The sequence below is a fragment of the Papio anubis genome, chromosome 13 (assembly GCF_008728515.1).
Source record: "Papio anubis isolate 15944 chromosome 13, Panubis1.0, whole genome shotgun sequence".
Classification (NCBI taxonomy): domain Eukaryota; kingdom Metazoa; phylum Chordata; class Mammalia; order Primates; family Cercopithecidae; genus Papio; species Papio anubis.
Window position 1 is genome coordinate 90,598,323 of NC_044988.1, and position 20,526 is coordinate 90,618,848.

General features: G+C 49.0%; 1 protein-coding gene across 3 annotated transcripts in view; it reads right to left on the reverse strand.

Moving 5' to 3' along the window:
* TRAF1 (TNF receptor associated factor 1) overlaps positions 1–20,526 on the reverse strand; it is a 30,858-nt gene that overhangs the window by 3,206 nt on the left and 7,126 nt on the right. For all 3 annotated transcript variants that reach the window (XM_017949591.3, XM_009188163.4, XM_009188162.4), the window contains exons 2-8: positions 20,194–20,332; positions 19,564–19,929; positions 17,333–17,420; positions 7,776–7,841; positions 6,864–7,274; positions 4,863–5,040; positions 2,747–2,895 (exon numbers count right to left, since the gene is read on the reverse strand). In XM_017949591.3, the coding sequence (XP_017805080.2) occupies positions 2,747–2,895; positions 4,863–5,040; positions 6,864–7,274; positions 7,776–7,841; positions 17,333–17,420; positions 19,564–19,703 (1,032 nt within the window). In that variant the 5' untranslated portion in view covers positions 19,704–19,929; positions 20,194–20,332. The remainder of the gene's footprint in view (positions 1–2,746; positions 2,896–4,862; positions 5,041–6,863; positions 7,275–7,775; positions 7,842–17,332; positions 17,421–19,563; positions 19,930–20,193; positions 20,333–20,526) is intronic.

A 20,526-nucleotide genomic window follows, 5' to 3' on the forward strand; every position in this document is an offset into this window, starting at 1 on the left:
GCAAGGCAGAAGGGGCAGAACAGGGAGGTCTTCTACTGAGGGGCTGTCATCGATGTCCTGAGACATTTGTGGAGCTTCTGGTGTACACAGCGCAGACAGAGGTTCCCCTGAGAAGCTGACTGTCTAAAAGTGACACAAACCCTCTTCCCTGGCACGTGCCCCTGAAATGCCCATCAGGAAGTTGAATGGCTTCCCGTTGCCAACTGAAGCAGTCCTCACTCTGCACATTAGAACCCCCTGCGGAGACTTCATCCTGATGCTCAGGCCTTATCACTTATGGGGGTGAGATTTTGTCACTGGTGTTTTAAAAATTTCCCCAGCACCTTTGGGAACTGCAGGGGGTGGGGGACCTACTGACTCACACCCAGACCAAAGCGGCACACCCGCACTGCCCCACCTGTTTCCCCATACCTGAGGTCTCTATTCTTAACACCCTCCACTCATGCAATGCTGCTGTTCACCCACAGGAAATGCCTATCCCCCAAATCTGTCTATAGGAATTGTGGGGTTTTGTTTGTTTGTTTGTTTGAGACAGAGTTTCGCTCTTGTAGCCCAGCTGGAGCGCAGTGGCACAATCTCGGCTCATGGCAACTTCTGCCTCCTGGGTTCAAGCGATTCTCCTGCCTCAGCCTCCCAAGTAACTCAGATTACAGGCATGTACCACCATGCCCAGCTAATTTTTTGTATTTAGTAGAGACGGAGTGTCACCATGTTGGTCAGGCTGGTCTTGAACTCCTAACCTCAGGTGATCCACCTACCTCGGCCTCCCAAAGTGCCAGGATTACAGGCATGCGCCACTGTACCCCGTGAATAATTTTTAATGGATTGTATTTTTTAGAGCAGTTTTAGGTTCACAGCAAAATTGAGCAGAAAATACAGAGTTCCCATATACCTCCTGCCCCCACCCAATGCACAACCTCCCTGACTATCAACATCCCCCACAGAGTGGTAGTTCTGTAACAGTTGATGAACCTGCATTGACACATCATCATCACCCAGAGTCCATGGTTTACATTGGCGTTTACTCTTGGTATTTCACCTTCTATGGGTTTTGACAAGTGCATAAGGACATGTATCCATCATAACAGTATCAAACAGAATAGTTTCACCGCTCCCAAAATCCCCTGTGCTCTATTCATCTCTCCCGGCCCCTACTCTTGGACAACCACTGATCTTACTGTCTCCATAGCTTTTGTTTTTGTTTTTGAGACTGGGTCTCACTCTGTCACCCAGGCTGGAGTGCAGTGGCACGATCTCGGCTCACTGTAACCTCCACCTCCTGAGTTCAAGCGATTCTCGTGCCTCAGCCTCCAGAGTAGATGGGATTACAGGCACACAGCCCAATGGCCAGCTAATTTTTGTACTTTTTGTAGAGACAGGGTTTTGTTATATTCCCCAGGCTGGTCTTGAACTCCTGGGCTCAAGCACTCCACCTGCCTCGGCCTCCCAAAGTGCTGATATTACAGGCGAGAGCCACCGCGCCCGGCCTGTCTTCATAGCTTTGCCTTTTCCAGAATGTCATATAGTCAAAAGCATTCAGAACGCAGTCTTTTCACATTGACTTCTTTTTCTTAGTAATATGTGTTTAAGGTTCCTCCCTGTATTTTCATGGCTTGATAGCTCTCTTCTTTTTAGCACCGAATAATATTCCACTGTCTGGATGCACCACAGTTTATTTATCCATCCACCTACTGAAGGACATCTTGGTTGCTTCCAAGTTTTGGCAATTATAACTAAAGTTGCTATAAACATCCTTGGGTTCTTTTTGTGTGAACATAGTTTTCAGTTCCTCTAAGTAAATTCCTTTGAGTCCAAGGAGAGCAACTGGCTATATCGTTTGGTATGAGTATCTTTGGTTTTGTAAGATACTGCCAAACTGTCTTTCCAAGTGGCTGTACCATTTTGCATTCCCACCAGAAGTGAGTGAGAGTTCCTGTTGCTCCACATCCTCGTCAGCACTTGGTACTGTCAGTGTTCCAGATTTTGGCCATTCTAGTATGTATTAATATGTAGTGGTACCTGCCTCCTTCCTTTTTCCTGAAAATTCTGCTAGTTCAGGCTAGCCTCATGGCACCTCCTCCCAGAAGTTTTCCTTATTTACCCCACGATGTGAAGGGGGAAGAAGAGTGGGCAGCCACTGGCCATTCATTTCGTCCCTCCCTCCCTTTTTCCCTCCCTTCTTCCTTCCCTTCCTCCATTTATTTATTATTATTTTTTTTCTCTCTCTCTCTCTCTCTCCTCTTTCTTTGAGGCAAGGTCTCACTCTGTCACCCAAGCTAGGGTGCAGTGGCAAGGTTATGGCACACTGCAGCCTCAACCTCCCAGGCTCAAGCAATCCTCCCACCTAAGCCTCCCAAGTAGCTGGGACTACAGGCATGTGCCACTACGCCCAGCTAATGGTTTTTATTTTTAGCAGAGATGAAGTCTTGCTATGTCTCCTGAGCTCAAGCAATCCTCCCACCTCAGTCTCTCAAAGTGCTGGGATTACAGATGTGGGGCACTGCACCTGGCCATGAATTTTATTTCTATATAACCTTTGGGAAGATTCCAAACATTTTAGCTCCTGGACTCATGGAGCTGGAGGGAGCCCTAGTTACTAGATCTGATTGTTTTATAAAAAGGGAAACTGATAACACAGCGAGGGTGGGGGACTTGCCAGGTCACATGGCCAATTCATTGCCAAATCAGGACTAGCACTCAGGCTTCCATGCTCCCCACCTTGCCCCCATCACCTCCACACCCATACCTTGTTCCGGAAAGGCCACGGCAGCAACGCATCATACTCCCCTCTCATGATCACGATGAAAAGCGACAGGTGGGTCCTCTTTCCAGTGCCATCTCCATTCAGGTACAGCCGCAGGCATAACTTGTAGCCATACTTGGCAGTGTAGAAGGCTGAAATGCAGAAGCCACAGGCAGCTGGGAAGTGTTGGACTTTGCAGATGTGGGACTGGGATCCAGCGGTCAGGCATGCCCAAGGTCAGTGGCTCAAAACCATGAAAGATGGGGTTAGAGCCCAGCATTCTTCTCAAGTAGGGTGTCAGAGAGGAATGGGCTCTTGGGGGTCATCTAGCTAAGTGTTTGTCAGCTGGCCATCCAAGCCATACACTGCCGGGCCCCACCCTCAGAGTTTCTCACTCGGTAACCCTGGGGTGAGAACTGAGAGCTGGCACTTCCAGCAAGTTTGCAGGGGGTGCCAATGCCGCTGGTCCTAGGACCACACTCTGAGAACCACTGATCTAACCAACCTATGTTTTACAGTCTGGAAACCAAACTGAGAAAAAGACAGTGGCCGGTTACCATCTCACAGTGTGTTGGGGACCCAGCAAGAATGAGGGGCCAGGCTTCCTGCCTCCCAGCACCGGTTTCTTTCTGCTGCCCTATGCCAACTGATTGGGGTCCCCTGGAGGCTAAGGGTACATGGGGTGACTCACAGTTCTGCCCTATGCCAACTGGCTGGGGTCCCCTGGAGGCTAGGGGTACATGGGGTTACTCGCAGTTCTGCCAGCCATTCTCAGGTGGCAAAACCCTTTGAGGGCTGAATCATCCCTGGTGAAGATGCACAGAAACCCCCTGGGCAGCTAAAGGGGCCATCCCATGACAGCATGTCCTCTGGCAGAGCACCCTTCTGGGAGAGGTTGATTGGGGACATGAATTGGGGGCAGGAAGGACGGGGGTGGAGGAGGCACAGGCTGGCAGTCTGACTCATCTCTGCCCATTACGTTTTGGTAGAACAGGAAGCTCGAGGTACTGCTTGCTTTTTCCCTCTTTAAAAAGAATCGAGGGAAAAAGGTCTACAAGTAGGGCTCGAGACCACCCCATGAAGAGAGCTGTCCCAACACAGCAGGATGAGTGCTGCTCCTGCAGGAAAGGGGTCCCAGCCCTGCTCTAGGAGTGTGACACACTCCGCTGCCTCATTAAAAAAAATTTTTTTGAGAAGGTCTTGCTTTGTTGCCCAGACCAGAGTGCAGTGGCACCATCATAGCTCACTGCAGACTCAAACTTCTTAAGCCATCCTCCTACCTCAGCCTCTCAAGTAGCTAGGACCACAGGTGCAGGCCACCATGCCTGGCTAATTAAAACATTTTTTTGTGGAGATGGAATCTTGTTATGTTGCCCAGGCTGGTCTTGAACTCCTGGCCTCAAATGATCCTCTTGCCTCAGCCTCCCAAAGTGTTAGGATTATAGACATGAGCCACTGCACCCAGTCTGCTGCCTCATTTTTTGCCCAAATATATGCATTGTTATATTAACAGATATCATTTAGTTAAGAGAAACACTTGCCAAGTAATTACTTTATGCAAGACATTGTGCCAAGCCCAGGGGCCCCAGAAATGAGTAAGAAATGAGTAAGCCACTCACTCACATGCTAACTGCAATCGTACACAAGTGCATGTGTCTTACTCAGTTCTCTAATCTTATTTCAGAGTGTTGGCTCTCTGAGGCCAGGGGTCCCACGGTGTTCACTGGTGAAAATCATCATTCACATCCATCTCGTCTGCACACACTGTGGCCCACAGCACACTTGCCTTCACATCCCAAACCCATGAAGTGGGTAACAGTTTTGATTCCTATTTGCAGAATGGGACTGACATTCAGGGAGGAGAAAGGGCCTGAATGTCAGTCAGCCTGGGCCACTGCTGTGTGTGGCTGCGAGCCACAGGGCAGAGCATGGTTCGCCCACCAACCTCAAGGTCCCAGCACCCAGCATGGTTCTCGGCCGTGGTGAGTGGCCTGAATGGGCACTGGCCTAAACTGGACACAGCGTGGCTGTCACAGAGCTGGCTGTTTTCACTGCTTGCTTCCTGGGTCCTGTGGGGCCTGTTTCCCAAGAAGGTCTCTGTGCCTCTGGGAGGTGTTACCTGGGGAGAAGAGGCTGACGGTCCTGCCACAGGCTGACTCATGGCACCGCCTGGTGACGTTGGTGATCTTCCACAGGAAGGTGCCATCGAAGGAGGCCTCCTCCATGAGGCGCAAGCTCTGCTCCAGCTTGCCCAGGGCCTGGTCTTTCTGGGCCAGGGTCTGCTGCAGCTCCACCACCTGTAGGGAAGACTGTTCAGCCAGGAACACCAGAACCTGGCTTGGGGATGGGATGGGAAGGGCGGGATGTGAAGATTGATCTGCCCCAAAGGTGCTTTCCTGACCACACCTCACTCAGGCGTGCATCTACATCTGAACGTGCTGCCCTCTGCCTGGCCTTCCTTTTCCTCATCCACCAGGAATCCAGCTCATATGGCCCTTCATCTGGGAAGCCTTCAACCGCTGTCCTAGCTCAGTTGCTCTGTTTCAATATGTTCTTACAAAGCCCTTACAATGATTTTATGAGACATACTTTTCTGCCTTACCTACCAGATGGTCTCCTCCACTGAAAGCTGTGGGCCCATGCTCATTTTGTCTTCGTGCCCGTGCCTTGCATAGTGCCTGGTATGTAAAAGTAGAGCTGGGAAGTTTGTGGGTGAAATGAAGGTACAATTGTGGCTTTCAGGGAGGCTGCCTTTTAACTGGAGCAAGAGTTACATAAATAAAGGCTAAAGCCTCAGCCACTCCAACTCAGCGCCTGGCCCTTCTAATAGCTTTCCCCAATGAAGTGGAAAGAATACAAATTTATTCTTGGGTGTACTCAGGTAGGGAAGCCATGAATGGAAGTGAGCATCCTTAGAGAAAATTTAATCGTTAACTTTACTGATGGGGAAGGTCCTGAGAGGGAAAGTGACTTGCTCAGACCCATAGGGCAGGTAGCTCTGAGCACCTGCTGTCATGGTAACTGTGAATGGTGAGGCAGATAATTAATGGTAATGGTGAAGCAAGAACTAAAACCCAGGCCTAACTCAGTATGAGCAATGATGTAACGTTACTGCAAAAGAAGCAACATTAGAATGGTGATTGGCTACATTAAGAAAAGTATAGGCCAGGCGCAGTGGCTCATGCCTATAATCCCAGCACTTTGGGAGACCGAGGAGGGTGGATCATGAGGTCAGGAGTTTGAGACCAGCCTGATCAACATGGTGAAACCCCATCTCTACTAAAAATACAAAATATTTAGCTGGGTGTGGTGGCATGAGCCTGTAGTCCCAGCTACTCAGGAAGCTGAGGCAGGAGAATTGCTTGAATCTAGGAGTGGAGGTTGCAGTGAGCCAAGATCGTGCCACTGCACTCCAGCCTGGGCGACAGAGCGACACTCTGTCTCAAAAAAAAAAAAAAAAAAAAGAAAAAAGAAAAAGAAAAAAAGAAAGAAAGAAAAGAAAAGTATAAGCTCTAGAATAAGGGAGGAGAAGACAGCCCTGTTGGACCAAGAACTGTGGTTAAGTGGATTATCTGGAGTCAGCCTGGGACCACACTCCAAGCATATAGAATTCTTTGGAGACTGAGTCAGATCATAGGAGGGCAATGTGAAGCAGCACGCTCTGAGGAAAAGGTGAAGGCGCCGGGGCTTTTAGCCTGAAAAGGGAAGCACTCAGGTAGGACAGAATCCGACTCTCCATCCCTGAAGGGCTGTCATGGGGACTAGAAGGTGGATTTGTCTTGTGGGCTCTGAGGGCCAGGGCCAAGAACAATGCAGGGAACAGAGAGGCTGATTTAGCTTAGTATAAGGAAGAGTGGAATATGTCCTGCACTGGAATGAGCTGCTCAGGGAGGTGGTGTCTTATCACAAAGGAACCGAAGCACTGGATGGGAGGCTGTGACCTTGACTACAGCTTCCAACTCAGCGCTCTTCTTGGAAGGGTGTGGGATAAAGGGGAGATATGTTTTGAGGGAGTGACTGCTCTAAGCAGGATGAATGATTAGTAGGAAGCCTGTCTGCTGCTCTGGAGACAGGATGGGGCTCAGCCAGGCTTGAAGGCAAACTTGCCTCCCACACTCACCCTCTGCTCCAAGCTCAGGATGCGCTCACGGTCCAGCTGGCTCTGGTGGATGGAGGTGGCCAGGGCCAGGTGGGAGGCCTCCACCTCCTTGTTGAGGACAGCAACAATGTTCTCAAACACACGCAGCTTCCCTTCCAGCTCAGCCAGAAGCTTCTCCTTCATGAAGTGCTGCAGGGCCAGCTCCTCCTGGCTCTCAGAGCAGGGTGCCCGGTAGCAATCGACCTCCAGGTCCCCCGCCACTTCCACGGCTGCCTGCAGCTGCAGGTCTGACAGGTTCTGCTCCAGGGCCATGGGCCCAGACTCCAGGCCAGAGCCCAGCCGGGTCTTCCACTGTTTCATGAATCCCAACAGCAGGTTTAGGTGGGAGGTCTGGGAGGTGACCTCATGCTCTTGCACGGACTGTGGGCTTCCCTGACAAGAGAGTGGGGCTGATTAGTGAAAACAGAGGTGGAGTGAGGACAGGGGAGCAGTGGAGTGCCCTGCTATCAAAGGTCACCAAGGAAAGTCAGATTCATTCACCCAGCGAAGAGGAGTGGATTTCTGTACAGTGGGAGGGATTCAGAGGAAGACCCTGGCATCAGACATGCCCACGATGAGCCACATGCATTGTAGCTTCTAATTCTGCCCTGCCCTGGAGCGCAAGGATGATTCAGGACCATGGAGAGGGGCGGTGGAGGTGGGGGTCGTTTTAGTGATGTTCTGCGGATGCTTAGGTGAGACATTAAGAAGAACCTCCCTGAGTACTATGATGACTTAATAGTAGGCTCTGATGCTTGGGAAAGTCATTAGTACAAGAGACATCCAGATGAGTGGACTGATGTTATGGTAAAATTCTGGAGGGGCTGCAGTGGGGAGACCTGGACGTCTGGAACTGCAGTGGACAGATCTCCTTTCTCACACTTAAATACTTACCTTGAAGGAGCAGCCGACACCTGCAAAGGGGCACCCAACTCCAGCCTCGGCCACCTCGGGATGAGCCTGGAAATAATAATCACATCACTGAATGTTATAGCAATCCCTGTGGCTACCCTGGGGGCTCTCTTCAATGCACCAGGATCCACCAGTGTAGGAGATGGCTTGGGCCACACGACTTTGCACATGCTGTTCCCTTTGGCTATCTCCTTTCCACCCTTCAAGCTTCTGCCCTTCCATGACCTTCCTTCAAAACAGGACCTAGGCCCCTACTGTGATCCTGGGCAGCACTGCTATTTCTCCTGTCAGGGCACAGTCCACACAGCTCCATAATCATCACTCATTCTCTGGTTGCCCCAACTGGTCGGGGCGGCTCTGTAAGGGTCATGGCTGTGTTCCCAGTGCTGAGGGCAGTGCCTGGCACAGCTGAGACACTCAGAACACACTGACTGCATGAGTAAATGCGTCCCTCCTCCTGAAGTCCATGGGGAATCTTGTGGTCACAATTCCCATCTGCATCCCTCCTTGGCCATCTATCCTAGACTAAGGTGTGTCCATTCAGCAGAACTTTCCCTTTCAGATAATGTCCAGCCCGAGGGAAGGGACACAGGAGGGTCTCAGTGCTATTACAATAGCAATTTGACCCCACTGTTAACCTGTTTAGGTCTGAAGCATTTACCAAATGCTTTCAAGGCTGTAATTCTTCCTAGGGCTCCTCACAGCACGGTGGGGAAGAGAAGGTGGGTTTTTATTCCTATTTTACTGATGAAAAAACTGAGGCTCACAGAGGGGAAGGGATTTGCCCAAGGAGGCCAAGCTGGGAGGCCGCACAGCCCCAGGGCCCCTCCCACACACATCACTGCCTCTTAACAGGAGTCAGCCCGGGAGAGATGGGAGAAAAGTTTTTCCAAAACATATACAGCCATGCAACAGGAATATGTTCTGAGAAATGTGCCATCATTGTGTGAACATCATAGGATGTATTTACACAAACCTGGATGGTATACCCTGCTACACACCGAAACTCAGTGACAGCCTATTGCCCCTAGGCTACAAACTTGTACAGCACGTGACTATACTGAATACTGTAGGCAACTGCTAACACTGTAAGTACATGTGTATCTAAATATATCTAAACATAGAAAAGGTACAGTAAGAATACAGTACTATACTCTTCTGGGACCATCGTTGTATATGTGGTCCGGTGTTGAGTGTTATATGGCACATGACTATCTTCATAAAGGCTTGTATCCAGAATATATAGAGAACTCTTACAATCTAACAAGAGACAAATGACCTAATAAAAAATGGGCAAGGCCAGGCTCAGTGGCTCCACACCTATAATCCCAACACTTTGGGAGGCTGATCCCAACACTTAGGGAGGCTGAGGCAAGAGGATTGTTTGAGGCCAGGAGTTCAAGACAGCCTGGGCAACATAGTGAGACCTCATCTCTACTTTAAAAAATTTTTAAATTAGCCAGGCTTGGTGGCGTACACCTACAGTCCCAGCTACTTGGGAGGCTAAGGTGGGAGGATCGCTTGAGCCCAGGGGTTCAAGGCTGCACTGAGCTATGATCACATCACTGTACTCCAGCTGGGCAGCAGAGAAAGACCTTGTCTCTCTTAAAAAAAAAAAAAAAAAAAGCAAAACAACGAACAGATACAAAAGCAAAACAACGAACAGATACAATCTATGAAAGTATCTTATAAAGTTAAATCATACTTATAAAATAATTTACTTATAAACCATACTTATAAAGTTACCGTACAATGCACACACTTCACTCCTAGGAATTTACCTAAGAGAAAGTAAAACATGTGTCTGCACAAAGGTGTGTATGTGAATGTTCATGGCAGCTTTGTTCAAAGCAACCCAAATGTGTCATCAACTGGTGAGCAGATAAACAAATTGGTCTATATATACTATAGAACAACCAAATGGCATTAAATACCAGCATAAACAATAACATGGATAAACCTCAAAAACATTGTGCCAAGTCAAAGAAGTCAAACACCAAAGACTACATACTACCTCTTTCCATTCTTACGAGCTTCTAGCAAAGGCAAAACTAGAGTGACAGTAAGTAGATCAGTGGTTGCCTGGAGCTGTGGGTGGGGAAGGGATTGACTATGCAGGGACACAAAGCAGCTTTATCCCATGCAGAAACGTTTGCCACTTGACTGTAGTGGCGGTCACGTGATTATTTATGTTCCTCAAACTGTATACTTCAAATGAGTGAGTTTTATTGCATATAAATAATATCTTGAGTCTATAAGCTCTTTGTTTATTTATTTATTTATTGAGAGAATAATCTCATGGAACCACGTGAAAGGGGATTTGGATGAAAGCAGGAGAGGACAGAGGTCTTTCGGACTGAGTAAATACAAAAAGCCACACTGTTATTATTCTTTAAAAGTAACATAAGCAGAGAGCTGTGGGCTTCATGAGTACAGTTGGTTTGGGACACAGACAGAACACAGCCCAGCAAAGGCCACCCTACCCCCGCCCCCACCCCCCCAACTGCCCAGGGCTTCAGGGACAAGTTGTTCCCAACAAATAATAGAAAACAGATGTTTTATGGAAGGCAGGCAGAGGGCGGCCTTGGCAGGGAGACTGTGTTGGCTTCAGGAAGTCTGTGGTGATGAAACCTCCCTGAACATGTAGCTTTTGACATGTGAGAACAGTGGAGGGAAGATGCTACATGTGGACCTGGCTCCTGGGTGAACACACTTTGGGGAGCCTCTCAGGTCCCACCATTCCCTACAGGTCCATGATTCCAATCCTCTGTGGTTCTAAGGGTCAAAGCTTGGTGGGAGAGTCATAAAAGGGTAAGAACGTGAAAATGATCAAGCTAAGAGTGAAATTCCAGACATCACCCTGCAGGTGGAGGGGATGTGTCTTTCAGCAGCGGAGCCGTCCTGGTGTTGTGTGAACAGCAAATGCCCGTTTCAGGAAGTGAAACGCTATTCAGATGTAGGGACATCCTTCTGTGATGTGTGCCCAGATGTGGCCTGTGATGAGCCTTGAATGGTTGCTGCAGAAAGGGGCAGGGGTGACTTGAGAGGGTTTCGGAGGCTTCTCCGTCATCATTATTCATTCCTTAGAGTGCACGCAAGTTCAGGGTGTGGCCTCAGGAGCCAGCCTTTTGGGGTTCAGAGCTTGTTTCTGTCACTTCACATACTAGCTTTGTGGCCCTGGGATAGTTATTAACTCCTCTGTCCTGCAGTTTCCTCATCTGCAAAATGAGGATAATAATAATATCCCCCTTACAGGGTTATTGTGAGGATTAAATGAGATAATACATGTAAGCACTGGTATTAGTTACCTATTACTGCTGTAACAAAACATCACAAACTTAATGGCTTAAAACAACACAGCTTTATTATCGTACAGTTCTGGAGGCCAAGGGTCCTAACATGGAAACGTCAGCAGGACTGTGTTGCTCCTGGAGGCCCAAGGGGAAGATGGCTTCCTCCCTTCCCCAGCTTCTCAGGGCTTCCTGCACTCCTCGGCTTCTGGTCCCTTCCTCCATCTTCAAAGCCAGCAGTGGAGCATCTCCCCTTCTCTCTGACTCTCCTCTCCCTCTTCTGAGGACCGTTGGGTCACCTGGATAATCCAGGGTCACCTCCCCATCTCAGAATCCTTCATTTAATCATGTCTGCAGAGTCTGTTTTGCCATTGTTATGGGCTCAGCACCCCCCACCCAAATCATATGTTGAAGTCCTAACCCCCAGTATCTCAGAATATGGAGACAGGGCCTCTAAAGAGCTAATTAAATTAAAATGAGGTCATTGGGGGCGGGCCCTAATGCAATGTGACTGGCATCCTTTTAAGAAGAGGAAATTTGGAGAAGGACCACATGAAGACATAGGGAGGGGACAGCCATGTCAAGGCAGGGAGAGAGGCCTTGGAGGAAACCACTCGCCAATACCGTGCCTCGAACTTCTGATCTACAGAACTGCGAGGAAATACATTTCTGTTGTTTACACCACCCAGTCTGTGCACTTTGTTATGGCAGCCCTGGCAAATGCATAGAGCCATGTGAGGTCACATACTCACAGGTCCCGGGGATTCACATGGGGACATCTTTGGAGGACATTATTCTGTCTAACACAGTGTTCAATAAATATGAGCCATTATTAGTAATAATAATTATTAGTATTGAAATTATTAAATACTACTACTGAATACTTGTTGAATACTACTACTATTAATAACTCTAAGAATACTAATAGTAGTAATACTAATACTATTACTACTAATTACTACTAATACTATTACTATTACAAATACTATTATTAGTATTACTACTAATTAGTATTCTTATTCCTATGGATTAAGCACACTGCCCCTGGGACATCCCCAGACCCAGTTCTCCAGCGGCTGTCATACACATGTATCTCATTTAATCCTCACATCATAAACTCTTAACAACAAATTCTCTAAAATTCCATTTTCCCACTGGATTTCCTCAAGGCAGTGAGGAATATCCCTAAATGAACAGGACCAAAACGTGTTTGAATGTTGTCCCATAGGATCCCCGTGACAATCCTCTGAGGCAGGTGGGGCTGGATTAGTGTCACCTTAATACCGGCAGAAACAGAGGGAATGGCTTAAGGTCACGCTGAGCTCGTGAGTGGAGGAGGTGGGTGCGCCTGTGTGTTCTCCCCCATAGTTGTGAGCCTCTGCAAGGGCTCACTGCTCTCCTGGCACTCATGTAGACACTGTCCCATCAGATCCTCACAGCCATGATGGGGAGGCTGGGGCTTTGAAGTTCTGCTTCCCTCGGGTAGGTGGAGAAGCTGAAGCCCAGGGGTAATCAGTGACTTGTAGGAGGCAATGGGGCAGGCGAGGGCAGCCCAGGAGCCTGGAGTCCATGTGCAGGCTCTGTCCTCCCCACCATAGTGTCCTTGCCTGGAGTGGCCTCATTTGAAGGCCAGGGACCGAGGAGACAGGAGAGGGAATCAGAAATCAGACTGCGTTGCAGGAGAGGAACAAAGGATGTGTCCCGGGCCAAACCCGTCTGGTGTCACAAGTGGCCCCTGTGTGAGTGGCCTCACTGCTTGCAAATTGCTAAAAATAAAGTGTGTAGTGGAATTTCCTCCGAGGAGGAGACAGAAACAGAGAAAACAGATGCCCAGCCCTGAGGGAACACTCGTTCTTCTGTCTGGGTCTGAGGAGTCTCTGTGTGTGTGGTTTCCGGTCACCCCAGCTACCCAGGCCCTTTGTGGTGGGGTCACAGTGGGCCCTAGCGGGAGGCCCCATTCTGAGACCTGGGGCCTCTGGGAATTTGACTGTTAAGAGGGTGCTGGGAGCATGAGTGCCACCTCTGCAGCACCTGCACAGAACAAAGAGGATCTGAGCAGGCCAGGCACTGCCTGCCCCCACACTGGGCTGAGGTCAGGGATGGCCGGAGGGGCTGCTTTGGCTCAGGTCTCAGCTGGTGCTGAGGGGGTACTCTACATGGGGAGCTTGGTCAGCCTGCCACTGTCAGCCCGTTCCTGCCCTCCTCTGTAACTGGGCCAGTTTCGTCTCTGTCAGCCTCCGCTCAGTTCAACTGCCGCCTCCTCCAGGAAGCCCTGCCTGATTCTCCTGGTTGAAAGTAGTCTTGCCCATCCCTGTTTTTTCCATAGCACTTGGTGGACTCCTGCACTAAAGCCTGACTGTGTTGTTTAAGCAGGTATGAAACATTTAGGGGAGGATTCCTTGTGTAGAGGCAGCATAGAGAAGGTGCCACCACCTCAGGAGCCACGGGTTAGAGCCTGGCTTTGCCTCTCACTTGCTGTGTGACTTTGGTCCAGGCACACCTCCTCATGGAGCCTCAAAATATTACCTATTGGTAAAATAGGGCTATCACCACCACCCACCACACAGAATGTCACAGGATCGGGGCGATTACGGATGAACACTGTCAAACTCAGAAGTGTAAGGTTTGGGGGTTTATTCCCAGGTATCACACTCCAAGGAACACAGATAAACAGAAGCACATTTACCCCAAATGCACAGAGACTGGCGAAAGACTGCTCAGTGTCTTTCCACGGAGGTAGGACTGACTCCCGGGACAGGGGGCTGAGTTGCCTTTTGTGACCTCAAGGGAGACAGACTTCAGCTCAGTACAAAGGAAGAGGAGAATGTTGCCTCCATCAGAGCGCCCCAGGGTGGGTGTGGTTGTTTCATGGAGTAATGAGCTCTCTGCCATTGGAAGGACATGGAGCTACGTAGCAGGAATCCAGTACAGAACAGAAATTGGACTAGACAGCTTAAACTTCTGTCATTTTCTGACTCTAGAAAAATTAAGGCTTTACTGTGAGCTACTGGCATCAGATGTCAGCTTGCCTTTGACCTTCTTGAATGGGCCTCAGGGGGAAGAGAGTGGGAGAAACTATCCCATTGCTGATCCTCAGCAGACAGGACTGAAGGTTTTTATCTTCCAGTCCCCCCGGACGTCCCCTCCTTCACTGTCACTTCTACAGGAAGATCATGTGAGGCAACTATCAAGTCTCTAACTAGGTCAACATTAATCCTTTAATATCCGCTTCTTATATCAGGTAATCAGTCCATGGCTCTGGGCACTTCTTCAGGAGATAATCATCTAATGAAGTCAGAGGCTGAGGATAAACTGATAAGCAGATGGTATGGGAAGTGTTTGCAAGGAGGGCTGGTCCTCAGCCCTCTACCCTGCCTCCATTTCCCAGGTTGCCCTACACGTGCAGGCAAACTTAGGAATTACCACACATGCAAAGTGTTGACTTTTCATCAGCCATTTTCCTTTGTTCAAAAGTCCCCCAAAGTTCCCACTGGGGCAAAAGTCAGAGGAGTCCCTGGTCCTTCCCCTATGTGACTTTGTGTAGGTGATCAGACCATGACTACCGCCCCTCCCGACCCCAGCTTTTCACCAGGAGTCCATGACTCCACGAGGTGGGGAAGCCAGCAGGGAGGGGAGGGGGCTGCTGCCTCTCAGAGGTCTGCCTGCGTTAAGGAAGCCTTCTTTGCTCGCAAATACAGGCAGCTTCCTCTCCCATCCTATAGCCTGTTAAGGGGCCTATAATTCTACCATGAATTACAGTCCCTTCATTTGGCTCAAGGCAGCAAGTTTCAAACTGTGCTCTGCAGGGCCCTAGGAGTCCCCAGAACCTCTTAGGGGCTGGGATAAGAGAAAGAAATGGGGCAATTAACAGGCCAGGGCTCCAGGCTCCCCCTCCATCAGAACGTTTCTACTTTCATCTGATTGAAAAAGATGAAAATAAGCCATTGGATTAGGAGATATTAAAACATCTATGTGATCTAAGATTTACACAATAGATGTATGTTAATTTTGTTAAGAGGAAAAAATAAAACAAGCTAAAAACAACAGTCCTAGAGCATTCAAGCAGGTAACGGCCTTTTGCAAGTGAGGCACAGTGGCCCACAGAGAGTTGAGGGTCTGCTTGTGTCTCACAGCCAATCCACCAGGAGCCAAACAGGGAGGCTCAGGGAGTTACTCCACGGAGCGGTGTATCATATTCACTCTTACCACGTTGCAGAGTGTAAAGTTCCAAGAACATGCGTTTGATCCTTACTCTTACTCCCTGAGGGCCTGCCGATGGAGAGGCTGCTGAGAAGCAGATGGGAGAGTGCTCAAAACCAGCTCTGGGTGGAAGAGGAAATTCCCCTGAACTCTCTGAATGAGAAGGACCAGCTCAGAGAAAGGAGAAGGAGGTGTGGACACTCGCCTGCCTCTGGTCCAACGGTAGGGGGATAGCTGCCCTGCTGGCACTGCTATCATGGTCTCCTGGAAAGGCCTTGCAGAGCCGGCTTAACATCCTCATTTTACAGATGCAGACACAGGGCCTGGGAATTGCTGCCAGCCGAGCAGAAAATTATGCAGAACTACCCCTGGACATCAGGCTCCTGATCCCTGGGCAACAGTTTGCTGCAAGAAGAGGGCTTTGGCTGAAAGGAGCCAGGCACCTCACAGTGGAGGTAGAGAGGGTGGCTGAGCAATGAGACTCCTCTGCGGGTCTCAGGGCCCCATGTGTAAACAAGAGGATTTGATTTTGAGCAGTGACTCCTGCCTGTTTGGATTCGTGGACCAATATGAGTGTGTGTGTGTGTGTGTGTGTGTGTGTGTGTGTTTAATTGAGACATTAACAAAGAGATTGTCACCTTTTCAATTTTTCTTAGTAAAGGCTTTACCAAAAACTATCATCTATTATTACATCCTCTCATTTATATAAAGACATGCATAGGACAGACACAATCTCAGAGTAAAGGTTGGTTTTAGAAATGGAAAGAGTTCAGTTTACATAAACTCATTTATAGAATTGCCTTATTTTTATCATTTTGTCATGAGCTAGTGGGAATGGATCAGTTCTGGATAGCACGTGGGAACCTTTGAGCAGGACATGTAACCTGTGAGGGTCCTTCCAGCTTGGGAGGGCCAGGGTTCTAAACCGCAGCTCCTGGAAATGTCTCTCTGGCCTATCACACTTCCAAATGTGTCTCTTATTCCTAGAAGCACAGTTTGGCAGAGCCGAAGAGGTGAGCTGATAACGGTCTCTCCCTGCCTAAGGGCAAACAGAGGCAGACAGAACCATCTAGTTGAGGAGTTTGCTAACTTTTTTATAAAGGGTTGGATAGTGAATATTTGGGGCTGTGAAGTCTTTGTTGCAAGTACTCAATTTTGTATAATTTTCATGTGTCTCAAAATATCTTCTTTTGTTGTTTTTGAGACAGAGTCTCATTCTGCTACCCAGGCTGGAGTGTAGTGGCACAATCATGGTTCACTGCAGCCTTGACTTCCCTGGGCTCAGGTGATTCTCCTACCTCAGCCTCCAGACTAACTGGGACTACCGGCACGTGCCACCATGCCAGGCTAATGTTTATATTTTTTGTAAAGATGGGGTTTCACCATGTTGCCCAAGCTAGTATCAAACTCCTGGGCTCAAGCTCTTTGCCCACCTTGGACTCCCAAAGTATTAGAATTACAGGCATGTAATTGTATGTAATTCGAATTCTAACACTTCAGCATTACAGGCACGTTTGTCATTTACCAAAGGGTTTATATTTGTTATTATACGAACTTTTTTGATTATTATTGATTGGGCCTCATAACAATTCTGTGATGCAGAAAACATCTTCACAGACAAGCAAGCTGTGGCTGGAGAACATCAGCAGTGCCCCAGGCCACACAGTGAGACACTGGCCTCACAGCCTCAAGAATTACAGGTCATTACACATGGCCTATCATTCTTCTGATCTTTTCAACCATTTGAAAATATAAAAACCACTCTTGGCTCGTTGCTCAGGAGGTGGGCCAGATGTGGCCCATGAACCATAGTTTGTGGACCCCTGGTCTGGACTGTTCTCACCCTAAGTCTATTGCCAGGTGGCTTCAGGCAAGACACTTCACCACTGTGAACATCAGTCTCCTCACTCCTTATAAAGTAAATTCAGTCTGGACTCGGGACTAGTTGGGAGGTGCCTGCCAGGGGCAGAGTGCGCAGCTGTCTACTTGGCCTCAACCTGGAAAAATCAAGACAACGGACAAATGCTTTTCCGTGATGTACCAACGTACCCTCTCCAGAGTTCGAAGACGGCTTCCTGGGCTTACAGACTGGAGGTCTTCCCCTCTGCATTTGGGGCAGATCTGATCCTCGCCGTTCCTGGGGAAACATGGACAAAGCCTTGGAGAGAGGCACCACAGTTCCCTGCACCATCCACTCTCCTGACAGCTCCAGAAGCCTCAAGTGTCAGCAGGTTGGGGATCGTGTATGTCCACAATCCCAGAGCCACAGTTCCTAAATCGCAAAAGTGCCGAGCATCCCACGTTTTTTTGGTAATTTGCAGTGAGCTTCCTGGGCTGCCAAACCTGCCCTGACTGCACTGACCGGAAGCTTTTACAGCCCTTACTTACTCCACTTAGTGTGAATATATACATATTTCATTGCAGAAACAGTAACGTGCTTAATTACAGGGCACTGCCCCATTCCCTGCCAGCATTATATAATGCCCTGATTTGCTTTTCTAAAAAAATTCTTAATTACAAAACACATCTGATCTCAGGGGTTTAGGCAAGAGATTGCTGACATGTGACTACACTTGCTCTTCTCATTTGGTCCTCCATTTGGTTTTGGTCTCATATGTTTAGTAATTACAGAGGATCATGGCCTATTAGAACAAGAAGGGGCCTCAGAGAATATCTGGCCTGGAGGTTCTTAATCAGGAGTGGGTGTCAGATTCTAATGGGTAACACCTGGGTACCCACGGATTTTTGTTTTGTTTTTTGGGGGGTTTTTATCTTTTGGAGACAGGGTCTTACTCTGTCGCCCAGGCTGGAGTGCAGTGGCATGATCTCAGCTCACTGCAACCTCTGCCTCCCAGGTTCAAGTGATTCTCATGCCTTAGCCCCCCGAGTACTGGGATTACTGGGATTACAGGTGTGTACCACCATGCCCAGCTAATTTTTGTATTTTTAGTAGAGACGAGGTTTCACCTTATTGGCCAGGTTGGTCTCAAACTCCTGACCTCAAGTGATCCTCCTGCCTCGGCCTGCCAAAGTGCTGGGATTACAGGCATGAGCCACTGCACCTGGCCAGCACCTGCGTTTTCACAAAGCTCCTGGTGTCTCTGACCTGCTACTGAGATAGCCCATTTTACGAAAGAGGGAATGAGGCCCCAGAGGGCATGTGGATTAGTCAAGGTAGAGTGAGTCAGGAGCACAGCTGAGTAGAAGCTCTTCAGGACTTAGGCCTCAGGCCTCAGCCCTCCAAATTCCAATCAGCTCCCTCCTCTGCCAGGTTTTGGAAGGAGGGAGAGGAGAAACCAGGAGACCCACCACCAGAGCCTGAGTTGAACTCTGACAATCAGCTTGATGGTAAAACCAGACAACCTCTGCTCCTCCACCCTCTGGTTGGCCTTTCCACGGTCACAGCCTCTCCTCGATATTCTCACAGCCTCCTCCTTTGTCATCATGTTTGAACTTCTCACTTGCCTGATTCAGCTTTCCCACCTTCTTAAGCTGTAAAACCCCAAACAAAAGGTCATCACATGAGGCAGTTTAAGGGCATATTTGCCAGGAAACTGACCAAAGCTGACCTAACCTATTAGGCCTCAATGTCCTCATTTGTAAAATAGGATCATAATAGTATCCACCCCTCTAAGCTGTGCTGAGGACCTGAGGGCAGAGCATTTGGCACACAGTAGGCACATAATTGCTTAAAGAGGAATGTTGATGATAGTATTGATGTCATGCCTTTCTGGGTTAATACTTTAAATATCATTAAATACATAAATATATATCGATCTCTTTGTCCCCTCCAAAAGGGGTCCCAGCAAACAGTCTGAGGTGATGAGCAATGCTGTGGAAGGAGAGATATTCGTCTAACAGTTTGTCATTCACCAAGGGGTTTATATTTGTTACTATAAGAACTTTTGTGATTATTATGCATTGGGCTTCATTAATAATTCTGCTACGCAGAAAACAGCTTTACAGACAAGCAAGCTGCAGCTTAGGGACATTAGCAGTGCCCCAGGCGACACAATGAAACAGTGGCCTCACAGCCTCGAGGCTCTCCTCGGTGTGATCGCTTTCCCCTGTGGGAGCTGAGGCCTTTCTGTGGCTTCCTCTCCTTCCACCATAGCCAGAGGGGCAGTGTCAGGGAGTGTGAGAAAAGGGTGTGGACACTGAGGCCCAGACAGGAAAAGTCACCTGCTCAAAGTCACAGGCTCCTCTGCCCCTCACCTCCCATCAGGGGTCCCTCCCTGGCACCCACTTTCTGCCCACCCTCCGCTCCTCCATCACCTCACCTCAGGTTCTCAGAGAGACAGCCTGTGCAGCAGAGAGCCCTAGGCTCCTTTGGGTCCTGGCAGACGGTGGGAGGGCACCCAAAGGGAAACTCATTCTCATCAGGGGCCGGGCGTGGGCTGCTGCCTGAGCTGGATGCCATCTCAGGGTCCCAGGCTGGCCAGAGGGCCTGTCTAAGTTGCTTCAGGACAGGGGACCAGCCCTGTGGAGTCCTGGCCTGGGCCTCACTCTCTGGTGAGTAGGAGCTCTGATGACTTTATCTTCTTCTCTCTGGCTTGTGTGGTTCAACGTCACAGCTGAGTCACAGCAGGGATGGAGCAGGAATTACCCTTTGTGGTGATAAAAATCCCCTGGATGGTGACTGAAGGCTTTAGGAGTGTCCAGTCATTTTTTTTTTTTTTTTTTTTTTTTTTTTTTGAGAGTGAGAAAAAGCAAGAGAGCAAGTCAGAGAAAATGACCCGTGTCACAGACTCTCAGAAAGCACAGTGAGAGTTCCCCTGGCTGAGAATCGCAGGCTGCCGCTGGCTTCCCCCACCTCCCTGGGCACATCGGAGGAGAAGGCCATAGCTGGCCCCTGGTCTGTGTTCCCTGGCACCTCTGAGCAGCCTGGAATTCTCAGTGGGGGTGCTCACCTTCCTGGTGGAAATCCCCAGGGTGTTGAAGGCAAGTCCAAAATTTCAAGTTCTAGGCACTTTTGCTCTGCTCTGTGTGGAGTGTCTGGATGATCTCAAAGAGAAGTCACTTCCTCACAGTGGGTTCTGATGACCCCATCTGTAAAAAAGAAGTCGCAACAGGTGGCCTCTAGGCTGTAAGATTCTGGGACCCTATCTTGCCTGGGACTGAGGCAACCAGAAGGAGCAGGAAAGCCCTGATGAAATCTAAGGCCTTAGGACCACAGACTCCTCAGGGCTGTCCCTGCACCACCCCACTCAGGAAGTCATAGGTGGCTACATGCTCCGGTCAGG